At 32.2% G+C, this 14,177-nt stretch overlaps 1 protein-coding gene across 1 annotated transcript; it reads left to right on the top strand.

Moving 5' to 3' along the window:
• Positions 1 to 2,694: 2,694 nt before the first annotated feature.
• On the top strand, positions 2,695 to 13,873 carry LOC137826985 (aspartic proteinase 36-like). The gene is made up of 10 exons (XM_068633153.1): positions 2,695 to 3,144; positions 3,240 to 3,369; positions 4,670 to 4,917; positions 5,741 to 5,968; positions 7,483 to 7,645; positions 7,911 to 7,984; positions 10,780 to 10,867; positions 12,022 to 12,097; positions 12,831 to 12,902; positions 13,457 to 13,873. Exons 1-10 carry the CDS (start codon positions 2,897 to 2,899, stop codon positions 13,600 to 13,602), a joined length of 1,473 nt encoding a protein of 490 aa, XP_068489254.1. The 5' UTR covers positions 2,695 to 2,896; the 3' UTR covers positions 13,603 to 13,873.
• Positions 13,874 to 14,177: the final 304 nt, after the last annotated feature.

Below are 14,177 nucleotides of genomic sequence, written 5' to 3'. Positions count from 1 at the left end.
AACTGTAGGAACGCTGATACTTTTCATGGTCTTTACCCACCTGTGTACCATTATTTTGTGAACGAACTCCCGCAACAAATGTATTATGTTAAAGAAACAATATTAGTGTGGCGTTATTTGCGAAACTTGTGAGTACTGTAAAGCAATGTGTAAAGTAACGATTGACTTTCTTAGAATATAAATCATATCAATTTGTTTGTGAATTATTCTTTAAGAACGTGTAGGAAACGTTGCGTTAATAAACTTCTTTGAAACGTCTCTACAAAGATCGAATATTCAACTTTCAATCTCCCCATGTTGCTTTCAAGTTACCGAGGAACTTTTTTTAATGGAGGAATTTTCTTTTACTCGTTGACATATCTGATGTTATGTTTGAAGGTCTTTGAGCATTTGAGATCGAAAATTTGGACTGTCAAATTTGTTTATTAGTCATATGAACGCGGTACATGTAATATATAGTTATTGTAAATGCATCTTTGTTTAATGATTTAAAACTCTTCCAATAGTTCAGTTTTTCTACCGTTGTATACTACCCTTTAATAAAAGTTAACATAATGTGATGAAAATCATGCCTTAAAAATGTTTTCGTGGTTTAATCTTAAAATTTGTGCCAAAAATTGCTACTTACCATTGTTTTTATCGCTTGTTAACACAATTACTTTTTATTATCGTTGCCGTGATTACATTGTGGTTATTTTAAATACAAGGTTAATGCTACTACAACTGAAGAACTGGATTTGGAGGCCTTCTAAGATACAACTCAGACTATATATACCCTTCTAACCAAACTCATACATCGCTTTCTTTGCTTCTTAATGGAGGCTAATTCTTCTTTCAAAACCACATGAAGAATATGTTTTGTCCGTAATAATTTAAATGACTTTGTCTTTAAGATATTTATATCTATAAGTCAAATCACAAGTTTCTGGATATGTAAGTCCATAACTAATATTTTACTCTTGGATTTGTCCATCTGGAAGCTTATCTTTGGAAGCATACCTGACTAACATAAATAACCTTCTGGATGCTAAGATCTGTAAGCTTATCATTTACAGCTCACCATTCTGGACATGGAAATCTGAAATTCTTTACTCGTTTCTAGATATGGTCATCCGAAAACTTAAATGAAGAACGGAAATGACCTTTCAGATATCTAAATCCAGAGTATATAACAACCACTTTTGAATTACTGCATCTGTGAGCAAACATGGAGCCTTTCGAATATCAAGATCCGATAATAGCTCAACATCATTATCAGCTAAAACGCAAAAACGTAAATAGTTTTCCTTATCTCAGAAGAGATTTGCACCGTACCTAAGAGTAGTGACTTGCTCCATCATCCTGTCACTTCACCACTACCATCTCTACTCAAAATGTATAACACAATAAAAAAACATTCATTTGCTGTTTTTTTTTTTTTTAAAAAAAACAATGTTGAGTTTTAAATTTTATGTTGTAACATGTCTTGAATGATATGGTGATGGTGTGCAGGAAGAAACAACCTTAATGGATTGCAAATTTCTCGCAATGGAGGCTTTCACCAGCTCTATCATCTCATTCATGTTTACTATCCTCTCATCATCACTGCATCCCATACTTACATAAAGAGTGAGAGGTTTAAAGCTATGCATACTTTGATTCCCCTTTATACCTATACCGTTCTCTCTTTTTTTCCCCCTTTTTTGTTGCCATACATTATTAAAAAAGCAGTTTGTACACGTTATTAGAAGCACTTTCCTTTATACTCTAAATAATCTAAACACATATCTGTACTCGTCAAATTTTAGTTTGCAGAATATAAGATGAGTTTTATCTACACAATGATACACTTTTGGGTATATTCACAACTAAACTGTGTTATTACTTCAAGCTGTTGGAGATTCTGCATCGACTAAAAATAATGACAATTCATTGTATATAAGTGGGTGCAAATCTCACCTCATGAGCCGGTTTTATGAGGTTGAGTTAGACTTAAAGTCCACTTTGTAATATGGTATTAGAGCAATTTCGAGCCTATCTTAGCGAGTGTTTGTTAAATTTATCAGGTTATCCACTATGCATTGGTGCATCTAAATTCGCGTTTTTCTACCTGCATTTGACAGTGAAGCTGAACCAACTTTCGAATCAACTGACTTGAACCACCTATAATATGTTATCCCACGCACAAACTGTAACTCTCAGCGTGAAAAATTATATCAAATTGAGTTAAACTTAAAGTTCACTTTGTAATACAATAAAAAAAACTTCATCACTAAGTGTCAGTTTATTAAAATTAGAAAAGATAATATATAAAATAGAATGTTGATATATTAATACTAACAACACCATGTAAACAGAAGAAACATACACTTCACTCTTTAATAAATTATATTATTAAATAATATTCATTTTATTTTTAATTTAAAATATTATTATATTATTATAAACATTTGTTAAATGTATCTTTTGTACTATTCACGTTCTCAACTAAACTTTTCTCATAAAATAATAACCCAAACATTCCTTAATCCCAAAACACTTTTATTTTGGTTGCAGAAAGAAAGCACGGGTAGTTATCACGTGCCTCGCGTACACGAAGAAAAGTAGACTCTTAATTAATTATTATTTTAAAATATAATTTTGTTGTAGTTTTCTTTTAATTAAGAAAGAAAAATAATTATAATTATCCAAATTCGAAACCGAAAAAGTGTGTTTCGTGACTTCACCGTTCACTGCGTCTCCTTTTCTATATTTATATATATTACCATTTTTATTTTCTATTACTCATAAATTGATTCTGCTTTCTCGTGCTGGCGCGTGGACCCCAACCTCCTTCTTCTCCCTCTCTCGAGTCTTCTTCACTCTCAACAAACGCAACTCCTCACCACACTCGCTGCATCGCGTGACAACCACGACCATGGAGATGCTTCGCGGAAGCAGAAGAACAGTCTTCGTCTCCGTGTGCGTGTGCTTTCTTCTGTCACTTTCACCGTCGCCGTCACCGGCGACTGTCGTTAGCGCTTCCCACGGCGTCTTCAACGTCAAGTGCAAGTACCAGGACCGCTCCCTCTCCGCCCTCAAAGCCCATGACTACCGCCGCCAGCTCTCCCTCCTCGCCGGCGTCGACCTCCCCCTCGGCGGAAGCGGCCGCCCCGACGCCGTCGGGTCCGTTCGTTGCTACTGATGAATTCCTTGCTTTGTTCAATTTTGGTTCGATCATCTTCTGAACTGATTGTTGTGTTTGTGTTTTTTGTTTGTAGGCTTTACTATGCTAAAATTGGGATTGGAACTCCTCCGAAGAATTACTACTTGCAGGTGGACACTGGCACTGACATTATGTGGGTCAATTGCATTCAGTGCAAAGAGTGCCCCAGCAGAAGTAACCTTGGTGTAAGCTTTTCATCTTTTTAGGGTGAATAACCAGTTTGGTTCTTAATAGTTTGAGACGCTATAATTTAGTATTTGAAGGAAAGTAGTAGAATTCATAAAAAAAGTCTTTGAAAATGCAATCACATTTTAGTCGCAAATTCAAAATATCTTATAACTAAAGGAATGATATTAACATACTTTAGGAGCACAAATGACAATGAATAGTTAAGTTTAGAAACCAAAGTCACAACATTGAGTTTTTTTTTTGAATTTTCGTACTTTTAAAAGTGTATTATACTTTCGGGGAGTAAAATGCTGATTTATCCCATTTTTTAGTTTAGCTTAATGTTACTTAACTGCCTTCATCACTTGGCTAACGTGGTTGCCTAGGTTTATTTTGTTTCTGTCCGTTATAAAATTAGAATTGATTAGAACTTGAGTTTAATAAGATTTAATTCCTCATTTTTTCCCGATACATATACAATCTTTACATTTTAGCTCCTACACTTACAAACTACAAATTTTAGTCGATATATGTACACTTTTTAACTTGTTTTTTTCCTTATACATGCACTTATTAATCCATTCCAGTCCTTACAATTTTGGATGATTCAACTGGATTAAAAAGTGTATGTGTAGGGACAAAAATGAGTAGCTTCTAGGTATTGGGATTGAAGCGTAAAGATGTGCAGGTACAAGGAATGTATGCACTGTGTAGAGAGTTTTTACATTGCTTGCCATTCAAAAATCATTTTAGGGATGACTTTTAAAGATAGTTATTGATAAAGTCTACAAAATTACCTTACATGGCAGTTTCGGATTGGTTGACATGTAAAAACCTTTTACACGGTCAGAACATGCACTATTTTTACTCTTAGAAACATAGGGTTAATGTGGTATTTTTTGGGTTCACTAAGTGCTTGTTCTGTAACAACGTTGAAATATATGTTGACTGGTATAATCAGGGTGAAATCAACATAAAAACAACTATTTGTTGATTCAGAAAACCAGTGAATGCAATCAACATGTTACAAATTACCAAAGACACCAAGTAGTTGGAGCCAAAGAGAATAAAGCATAGAAGGATGTTTTTTGCTTTGTTACATTCTGTTAACGTGCCAAACACTTCTTTAGGTGCATTCTAAGTCTGCGAGATGATCATTCTCTTACCATGTATCATTTTAATTGTGCCTTGGTAGCTACGTGGGTCAATGTTGTCTTTTACTGTCCTTACCATGTATGTTCTAGCTGTCTGCCTCCTCAAGTTAACACTGACGTTTTTATTCATTTTGAATTTTTTATTTTTTTTTGTGTATCACAGATGGACCTTACTCTCTACGACATAAGGGAGTCCTCCTCTGGTAAATTTGTTCCCTGTGATCAAGAGTTCTGCAAAGAGGTCAATGGAGGTCTTCTGACCGGATGCACTACTAATATGACCTGTCCATATCTGGAGATATATGGTGATGGGAGCTCAACTGCTGGTAACTTTGTAAAGGATATTGTACTTTATGAGCAAGTGTCTGGGGACCTTAAAACCGATTCAGCTAATGGAAGTATTATATTTGGGTGAGTTTTCATGTGGCAGTAATGCATGCTATTACTTTTGATCTGTTGCTGCTAGTGGATGATATTAGTTTCTCATAAGTTGTGAACTCAAACCATGCATGTGTGTTTATAGTAATTTAACATGATGCTTTTGCAAACTTGCAATAACATAATTTCTCATATTATCTTAAAATAAAGTGGATGCATCGGTGCGGTGTGCAGGTATTACTTTTTCAAAGTTTGGTTTTTGTTTCACTAAGAAGCATACAAATTTGGTAAGTCCTCACCAAAATTGATGTTTGTGCCTGAGAAAATACTTGGATTTGATTATAATAGTCAGCTGTCTATTTGAGTAAGATTGAGAGTGAGAAGAATGATAACATTTGTTCTTCTTGCAGTGTTCCTTTTGTTGTGTTCCAAACTGGAATTTAGTGTAGTTTTATTAGCTAAGTTTTGTAATGCGAACCTTACTCAAGCTCAACATAAATTTATGCATAAAAATATTGAATAATTCAGCAATTTGTTCTATCAACGATCTATCAACAGAAACTATTTTGTGGATTATAATTTACTTTATTTTATCCTTTTAGGTTCGGGAAATGCCAAACTTGAATTTAAACTCTTTAACTGCTAAGTTTTCAGTTTTATCAGACATTATGTAAATAAAATAGTTAGTAAATACTGAGGCAATGAATAGAACACCTTAACATATGGAACACTCCTAGAAATGCCTTTTCTAATAACAGCCTGATGTGATTAATGCAGCTTGATGTGATTCTGGAGGCACTTGTGTTTGATAATTAATGATGTGGTGTTATTTATATTTAAAATGAATATTTTGTAGGTGTGGTGCTAGACAATCTGGAGATTTAAGTTCTTCAAATGAAGAAGCACTTGACGGAATACTTGGATTTGGAAAAGCTAATTCTTCAATGATCTCACAACTGGCTTCTTCTGGCAAAGTGAAAAAGATGTTTGCTCATTGTTTAAATGGAATAAATGGAGGTGGTATATTCGCTATTGGGCATGTTGTGCAACCTAAAGTGAAGATGACTCCATTATTACCAGACCAGTATGCAATTCATTTAATACATTTCAGAATTACATTTTTTTTTCTTGTGTTATTAATTACTCTTTTGGGGATATTCTTTAGTTTTCATATTATGTTTTTGTTAGTGACCACATTATATTTTTTTGCAGATATTGTAGTATGTTTTGTGATAGTAGAACACTTATTTTAAAAAAAAAATCGGGCTAATTTAACCCTAAAACTAGCCCATGAGGTGAGGATTTCCCAAACCTTTATAAGCTCTACTTTCGCCATATCTACAGTTGTGGGATCTCAATAGCTTCTATTGATTGTCACACAAATAGTTTCTAATTCTACTTAAGATTATTATCATTAGTGGTTTATATATCTCTTAAGATTTTTGAATCATACAGAAAGTCCTCCAAATTCTACTTTGTAAAGTTAATTACTTTATCGAAGACTTTAATTCCATGTGTATGGCTATGTAATTTTTTTCCCACAACTAATCCAGATCCTTCACATGAGCTATGTGTTACCATATAACCTATATAATGCGTTTGAATCACTAAATCTTGCATCTTGTTTACTACTACTAAATCCATCTTTCTCTTTTCTTTTAGTCTTGTTTGATTTTAGTTGTCTTATCATGTGAATAATATTTATCTATAATCTAGCTTGTCCCTTATACATTGGTGACATCTCTCAACATCTACACTCTAAATGGTGTTTGTTGGTTTTTTTGGTTTAAAAGATTATTTGAAGCTAAAGTTATCATGAATATTTAGTAAAACTGTAATTTGAATATGAAATGAATTTCATGTTAGTTGATTCTGGCGGTAGGATTTTCTGATGGTGCAAAAGGAAGTGAAGCTTCATTGTTTTTCTGTGGTTTTCTACCATAAAAGCCAGAAACTTTCTTCCTTATATTCTAAATGGAGAACAAGATATCTTTGTTAGATGTTCATGTCCATGCTTGATATGCTGGACTTTGGTCAATTTCTTTATGCAAGGATATTTTTGTTTACTATTATTAGAATTGACATATCAGCCTTGGAAGCTTGCCCAAGTCATTATAAGTAGCATCTAGGCCATAAATGTAGGTACTGTTTGGCCCAACTTTTTTTTGGCTTTTCTTTCCCTTAAAAGGAGAAGTTGAGCCAAACACAGGCTCTTAAAAAAATGAGGACATTAATTTTAATAAAGGAAAATGGAGGAAAAATAGCTTTTTAAAAATTGTTAACTACAGTAGTTTTTACTAATGAGCTACATTACCTAGGCCCTCTTATCCTGTTCTTCATGAACTAATTGATGCGGAACAATGAACCAAATCTTTTAGCTTAAACAGAGTTTTTAAGTTAAGACTACCAAACAACTTCTACTTCATATTTTTAGCTTTAACTTGAAATAGCTTTTGAGTAAAAAATAAGCTGGGTCAAACATAATCTTATCTAAGTGGGATCTTAATAAATTTGTACTTATAGTCTCTCTTCTATTAAGATATTGGTTTACAGAAATCTATATTTTGAGAAAATATGACATTTGAAATTTTGTTTTAGGCCACACTACAGTGTCAATATGACAGCAGTTCAAGTTGGAGAAACTTTCCTTAGTCTATCAGAAGATGCTTCGGCACAAGGGGATGCAAAAGGGACAATAATTGACAGTGGCACAACCTTGGCCTATCTGCCTGAAGGAATTTATGAGCTTCTAGTATCCAAGGTATATCAAAGTGTTGTAAATATCATAAACATTTAGGAGGTGAAATATCTCTAAATTTCTTTAAGTAATTGTTTCCCTTACACTTTATTATTGCTATTTACTTCTTATGCATATTCATTTACCCTATAAAAGGGAGGTCACTGAATGTACAAAATACAATCAATATACAGTTTTCTTTTGTTGACTGAAAGTCTTATTTTCTGTAAATTACTAAATTTACGTAACAGTTTATCATACACTTGTCTGAATTGCTTTCTCTTGTTAGATAATTTCTCAGCAAACTGATCTAAAAGTTCAGACTCTCCATGACGAGTATACATGCTTTCAATATTCTCAGAGGTATGATGCATAACGTGCATGTTCATTAATCCATATACTGTACTGATACTATAGCTGGGGGTTTAACGTAATCTATTTTTTTTTGTTGAACACACATCTGAAAAGAAATATGCATGCATGTATATTGCATGTAAATGGTGTCTTGTTGGTTGGGAACAAATTCAGGTATTCTGGTAGCTTACTTTGGCATACCGGCTTTAGAAGATTGCTTTGTTGTATGGTTAGTTTTGGAAGAAAGGGCCTAATATTGTGGTTTTGATAATGGTGGTTCATTCCATAGTGTTATACTTTCTCTTAACTCCGGTGTCCACAGTGCGTGGCATATGTCACAAAAATATTAGGGAGGTGATTGCTTGTCTATTCTGTTTTAGGTAGAATTTCCCTTCAACAATGTGTTGTAAAGTAATAAAAAAGATTGGAAGAAAACAAATCAAAAGTGGTTTTGACTTTTGACAAATTCTGTTCTGCTTTGATCTCCTTTGAAAATTGTCCGGTGAGAAATCTTTTTTGAACAGGGTGATTTCACCATTAAGTTACCAGGTCCTCTGCTATCAACTCTGTTCTTCACACACTCATTTAATTGTTTTCTTGTTATTATTTCTTTAGAACTGGTCGCCATCTTCAATATGGCAATTGCAATGCCATGTTGGCATTGTTTAAGCTTTCTGTCCAGAGCATTGGCTTCTCTACTGGTTGTTGGTGTTTGAGCTTATATTCCTGAATCTTCAAGTAGCTTTTTCATAGCATAGCAAGTTTTCCAAGATAGGACCGTTTACTCTCCACTTCTAAATTGCACTTAGAAATTTTTTTCTGTTCCCTTTCATAGATTTTCCATCTTCGTAGATGTCTTATCCTTCTGTTTCCATTTTGGTAGATGTGTTTTCCTCTTGGTTCTACATTTTTTCTATTTTCCCGCACTATTGTAGGACACAGTAATGATTGTATGCTCTGAAATTTCTTCTTATAATTCTGTTTCTGGTTCTGCAGTATTGGTTCACAGATTGTTTTATGATTTTATGCTTTTTGTTGGTTTGCTCCGTTGCACGTTTCCTGAATTTTATTTCTTTTTTCCTTTATTTAGTGGTGTCATCTTTAGTCCTTGAAGATTTCTTATCCTCTCTCTGTATCTTTTTTTTCTGACTTAATGTTTTTCTTGATAATAGCTATAATAACGACATTAACATGTAGCCTATATTATATGTTAAAGGAGTTTGTCAAGGAAATCTTTGGGTTTGTAGTCTCTTTGCCATTTCAAATCTTATTTGCTTACTGGAAAAACTTTGGGAAACCACTCAATCACTAATTAAAAATAACCACTTTACATGATGCAGTAATGTAATGCATTGAAAACAACTTCATATTAATGCATTATTGCTGTGCTTGACATTAAATTTTTCAGAAATTTTGTTTAATAGTTATGTTTTTGAAATATTAAATTCATAATGGTTTAATGTTTTAGTCATTTCAACATGACACTGTTAATATAGAAATTATGCAACTCTTTCAATGTTTTAAAATATTATAACCACTATAACACTTTATATCACATAAAGTTAACATGCAATATTGCATCATATTATTTGAATTTTAATATTAAAAATGTTTTAAATGTACTCCTTGCAATACAACAATTTTTTTCCATTTTTCATTATTTATGGTTTCTAAATTTTCTTTGATTTCTTTTCAAAGGAGACATCCCATCTCTAGCACTAGTTAAATACAATTTTTTGTAATCCACATTGATGAAGTATTCTAATTTTTTTTCGGAAAATTCTATATGCTTAAGCATTGTATTTTATTTTGTTTTCATTTTTAAATAATCTTAATGAGTCTTGTTTTGGGCTGTGTTCAACCTTTTTAGTCGTTTCATGTCACAAATGAATTTAAATATTAATATAAAAGTTGGAAAAAAATCATTTTCATATTAATCAATCAAACAGTTCATGATCTCAAGATGGATAATTTAATAAATAGGTACTTTTTTTTGAAGGTGTAAGTAGGTACTTTCATAAATATCTTTTGATTTATATTTGAAACAAGATTCAGTTTTTACTTAAATAACATTTACAAAGTGAAATCACTTTATCTGCATATATTTTTCTGTATTTTTTGGGACAATAGATATCATATTACTAGCTTTCGTGTGAAAATGTATGCAGTATTAATACTAAAGTGTTCAATAATTATATATTTTTTAATTAATTATGTGTGGTACCTGATAATAATTTTTCATTTTATTTTAGAACAATTTATATCTATTTATAGATAAATAATTTTTTCATTGGGTTGTATTATGTTTCATTAATTTTTTCTTCTATTTTGTTTCATTAGTTTTTTGTAATAATATCCTTCCTTTGCTACTTTCTAAAAAAATTACAATTTAAAATACCCTTTTTTTAATTTAATTTTATGGTGCAAGGTACAGGAAATATGCCTAGTCAGGTAAAAAGGCATTTGCCTCCCACATGGCTATGAGCTATGTTTGTAAGATGGAATGCATTTTTTTGTTAAGGTGTAAACTTCATTATTTTTGGACAATTAACCTATAAATTGTGTTGCATGATTCTCATAAATAATATATGGACTGTGCTTATGACTTTTTGATTTGGCTGATGCCTTCCATGACTTTTCTTTAGTTATGTTACAATATTTTGTAGATTTAGTTTTAGGAACTTTCTTATTATGTATTGTTGGAGTACTTTGATAACTGGACTGTTCCCTTTGTATACGCTATGCCTTTATGTCTATATCAGCTTCAATCAGGAGTGTAATGGCTATCGTATTTGTTGTTGCAGTGTTGATGATGGATTTCCAGCTGTCACATTTTATTTTGAAAATGGACTCTCGTTAAAGGTTTATCCACATGATTACTTATTTCCCTCTGTAAGTATATTGCAAGTCTAGTTGATCTTTGTTTTGTTGTGGTATATATGATGGTTTTATTTGGCTTGTTTTGGGACCTATTGTTAGCCTGCTCTGTCATTATTTGTTGCTCATGCCTCATGTCGGTTATCCCTTTCTCAAGTATTGCGTATAGTTTTGTTTTTGGGTATGCATTCCAACTACTATTACCGATTGTGGTCTTAGAGTGCCCGTCTATAGTATATGATGAGACTGAACAACACATACACTTTGGGTTCTATAATCAACATGACATCTTTTAATTAATATTTTGAAATTTTTTATGATCTTGCTTTGGAACTTTATGACATTTGCTACTTGTGCTTTTCAATAAGGTCATAAATTTGTATAAAATACTTATCCATTGAATGTAATTTGGGTGGATTGCATTTGGACTAATGATATTGTTCACCTAAAAGTAATTCATGGCCTTGGTTCTAATACCGATTGTTGGATTGAGCACTTACCATGGGTCAAAAGCTATAGCTGATAGTTAGAGCGCAATTCTTTTTACTTAAGCGCATAACAGCCCAAGCATCATGATTCAATTGTAACTTGGTCCACCTGGCCTCCGCTATGGGACAATTAATGTCACTTGCAACATTGTTTGGATATATAATACCATGTGAAACAATTTTTAGGCGTGAAAGTGAATCTATCAAAATAACTATAAAAAGAATACATTACAATTTACATTTATGTTCAGTTTCGAATCCCCTTAAAAATAGGGGTATAGAAAACTGGTCTAATTTTTTGTCCCCAAATGTAAGTCAACTGCATCGTGCACTAACTGTAGCTGTATTCTGGACTGAAGTAAGAAAAAGTTGCTTCTACCTAAAGTGTCCACAGTGTACATTAAAAACATTTTGTATTTCATCTACACTGAATTTAGTTTTGTGAGTTCCGGAATGAGTTCTGGAATTGAAAATGCAACAGACAGATTCTCTTTTCCTATTTTGAAGCCTTGTTGATCATTATTTTGTCATTTTAGATACTCAGTAGTTTTAAAATTATTTTTCAAAACACTCGTCAATTAATGTGCAGTACTTTTGAGCATGTTTTTATATGTCAATGATTTTTATATTAAAAATTTTTATATACCATATTATGAATTAAACACTGTTGTGCATCTGCAGGGAGATTTCTGGTGTATTGGTTGGCAAAATAGTGGGACACAATCAAGAGATAACAAAAATATGACCTTATTAGGAGGTATTCTCTTCAAATCTTTTTCTTTACCAATAGTTATTTGCCGCTAATTTTTCTGAATAATGCTTCCAGCTTTAGAATGAGACTGCCATAGCCATTGTAAGAGGGAAGAAATGGTGAATTTTGTGACAGCATTTTGAGATGAAACATTTTTGAACCTGGTTAAATCTGATTTCTGAAATGAATAAGACAAATATATCATAAATGCATATCGTGGAACATATTTTGTGGGATAACGGGAGTTTCTTGACTGGGTCTTTATTATTTAATCATTATCATGTGAACCTCTAAATGGGCTAACTGTTTTTTTCAGAGGTGAAACCCGACCATTTGAAAGTGAAACTCGAAATTTAAATTAATCAAATGCGTTTTCTGGCTTATTTGGTGAATTGCCATAGCAATAGAGTGCTGGTGGCCCTCTCCCTTGCATGTTGGGGTTTTAGCCAGATCTTTGTCCCGCAAGTGTTCAATACTTTGTGCTATACCAACTTAAATTCCCTATTGTGAGTCTGCTGTGGATCAAATGTTTATGTACTGGAGTTAAAATTACTCGGTACTTTACAAGCTAAATATTCTGATAAATGTATTATTTTTACTGGTGGAAGAGTTTTCCAGATATATTTTTTCTAGATGTAAGTTATAGCAGAATTATTATCAATAATCATTTTGGTTCTCCATGAAGTTTGCTTTTCATGACCTTACTCTGCAGCCTCATCTAAATATTTATTTGTTGCAGATTTAGTGCTTTCAAATAAACTTGTCTTCTACGACCTCGAGAATCAGGCTATTGGATGGACTGAGTACAACTGTGAGTATCATATCTTAGTTCTTTATGATATTCAGTATTTTAAATATTTTAATGATGAAAATATAAAATATTTATAGATTTTTGTGAAAATGAATGAGACAAAGTTCCTTATTCTGTGATTTTAATTTTTTACAATCGAGCTATATTATAGTTTGCAAGCTAGAAAAATAGAAAGATAGATAATTACAAAAAGATTCAAGGAATAAACTTTATCACTAGTTTTCTTGTTTGATAATTCAAAATACAGTAGTGCCCAAATTTATTTGAAATTAGTATTTTTGTATTAAAAAAAATTACCACCATGAAATTCAATTCTAAGGATAAAGGGATTGTAGTTTGCATCCAATGAGCATTGTTTTCCTTTTCCACAGATGATCTTGATTTCAGATTGGTTAGTTATGTATAATGAATGAACTATAGATAACATGATTGGTGGGTTATAAGAAGAAGTTTGGGTAGAAAGGGGAATGAAATTTTAAGAAATAAAATTGAAATGAGTTGTATTATTTGTTTTGATAATTGGTGATTTTGGATGGTGTATGTATGTATCTCAGGTTCTTCAAGCATTAAAGTGAGGGATGAGCGCACGGGAACAGTGCATTTAGTTGGTTTCCACTACATTTCTTCTGCTTCCGTTTTAAACGTAAATGGGATGATGATCTTGTTTCTACTTGCTCTGCTACATAAATTGGTTTATTGAAATGGCACCAAATACATATACTAAACTAAAAGTTATGGTAACATGAGTTTTCAGGAACTTGCATGATTTATAAATGTAATCTTGAAGGGAAAACTAGGACACTGACCATTGGGAACCTTCGCTGTGGGTAAAATTTTTGTTCCCAATTCCCATAGTGAATATGTAAATTGCAACAATCAATTGTATATCTTATTAGACTTAGCTTGCTTCTCATTGCCAAATGTATAATTCACATAATATTTAAATTAGTTATTGATCACCTTTTTTGGCATGCTTTTCAATTTTTATATCATTGCATTTCTTTTATATCAGAATAATTGAAATGCTTTTTTAATTGACTTTTCAACATGATGTAATAATATTTAGGATTTAAAATCTCTTCATTTTATCTTCTATGATAACCACCACGCAAATTAATAAGAATTTGATCAATAATTCTTTTATCCTTGACTGTATCTTCATGACTTCCTTTTATTAAACAATTTGTACAATCCATTAAAATATTTATTCAAAAGTGTCTTTTTCTTTCATTCTTTTTATTATTAAAATCTTTCTAACTTCTCTCAAATTTGATT

The sequence above is a fragment of the Phaseolus vulgaris genome, chromosome 8 (assembly GCF_000499845.2).
Source record: "Phaseolus vulgaris cultivar G19833 chromosome 8, P. vulgaris v2.0, whole genome shotgun sequence".
NCBI lineage: Eukaryota > Viridiplantae > Streptophyta > Magnoliopsida > Fabales > Fabaceae > Phaseolus > Phaseolus vulgaris.
The sequence above is the reverse complement of the archived record's forward strand: the minus strand, read 5'-3'. Positions and strand labels throughout refer to the sequence as shown.

What these genes read in the sequence shown, in the direction of transcription:
- LOC137826985 (XM_068633153.1), top strand. Translation starts at nt 2,897, where the DNA reads ATGGAGATGCTTCGCGGAAGCAGAAGAACAGTCTTCGTCTCCGTGTGC. An exon ending in ACTCCATTATTACCAGACCA is followed by an intron (nt 5,969 to 7,482) that starts GTATGCAATTCA and finishes ATTTTGTTTTAG; the next exon opens with GCCACACTACAGTGTCAATA. An exon ending in ATGAGCTTCTAGTATCCAAG is followed by an intron (nt 7,646 to 7,910) that starts GTATATCAAAGT and finishes TTCTCTTGTTAG; the next exon opens with ATAATTTCTCAGCAAACTGA.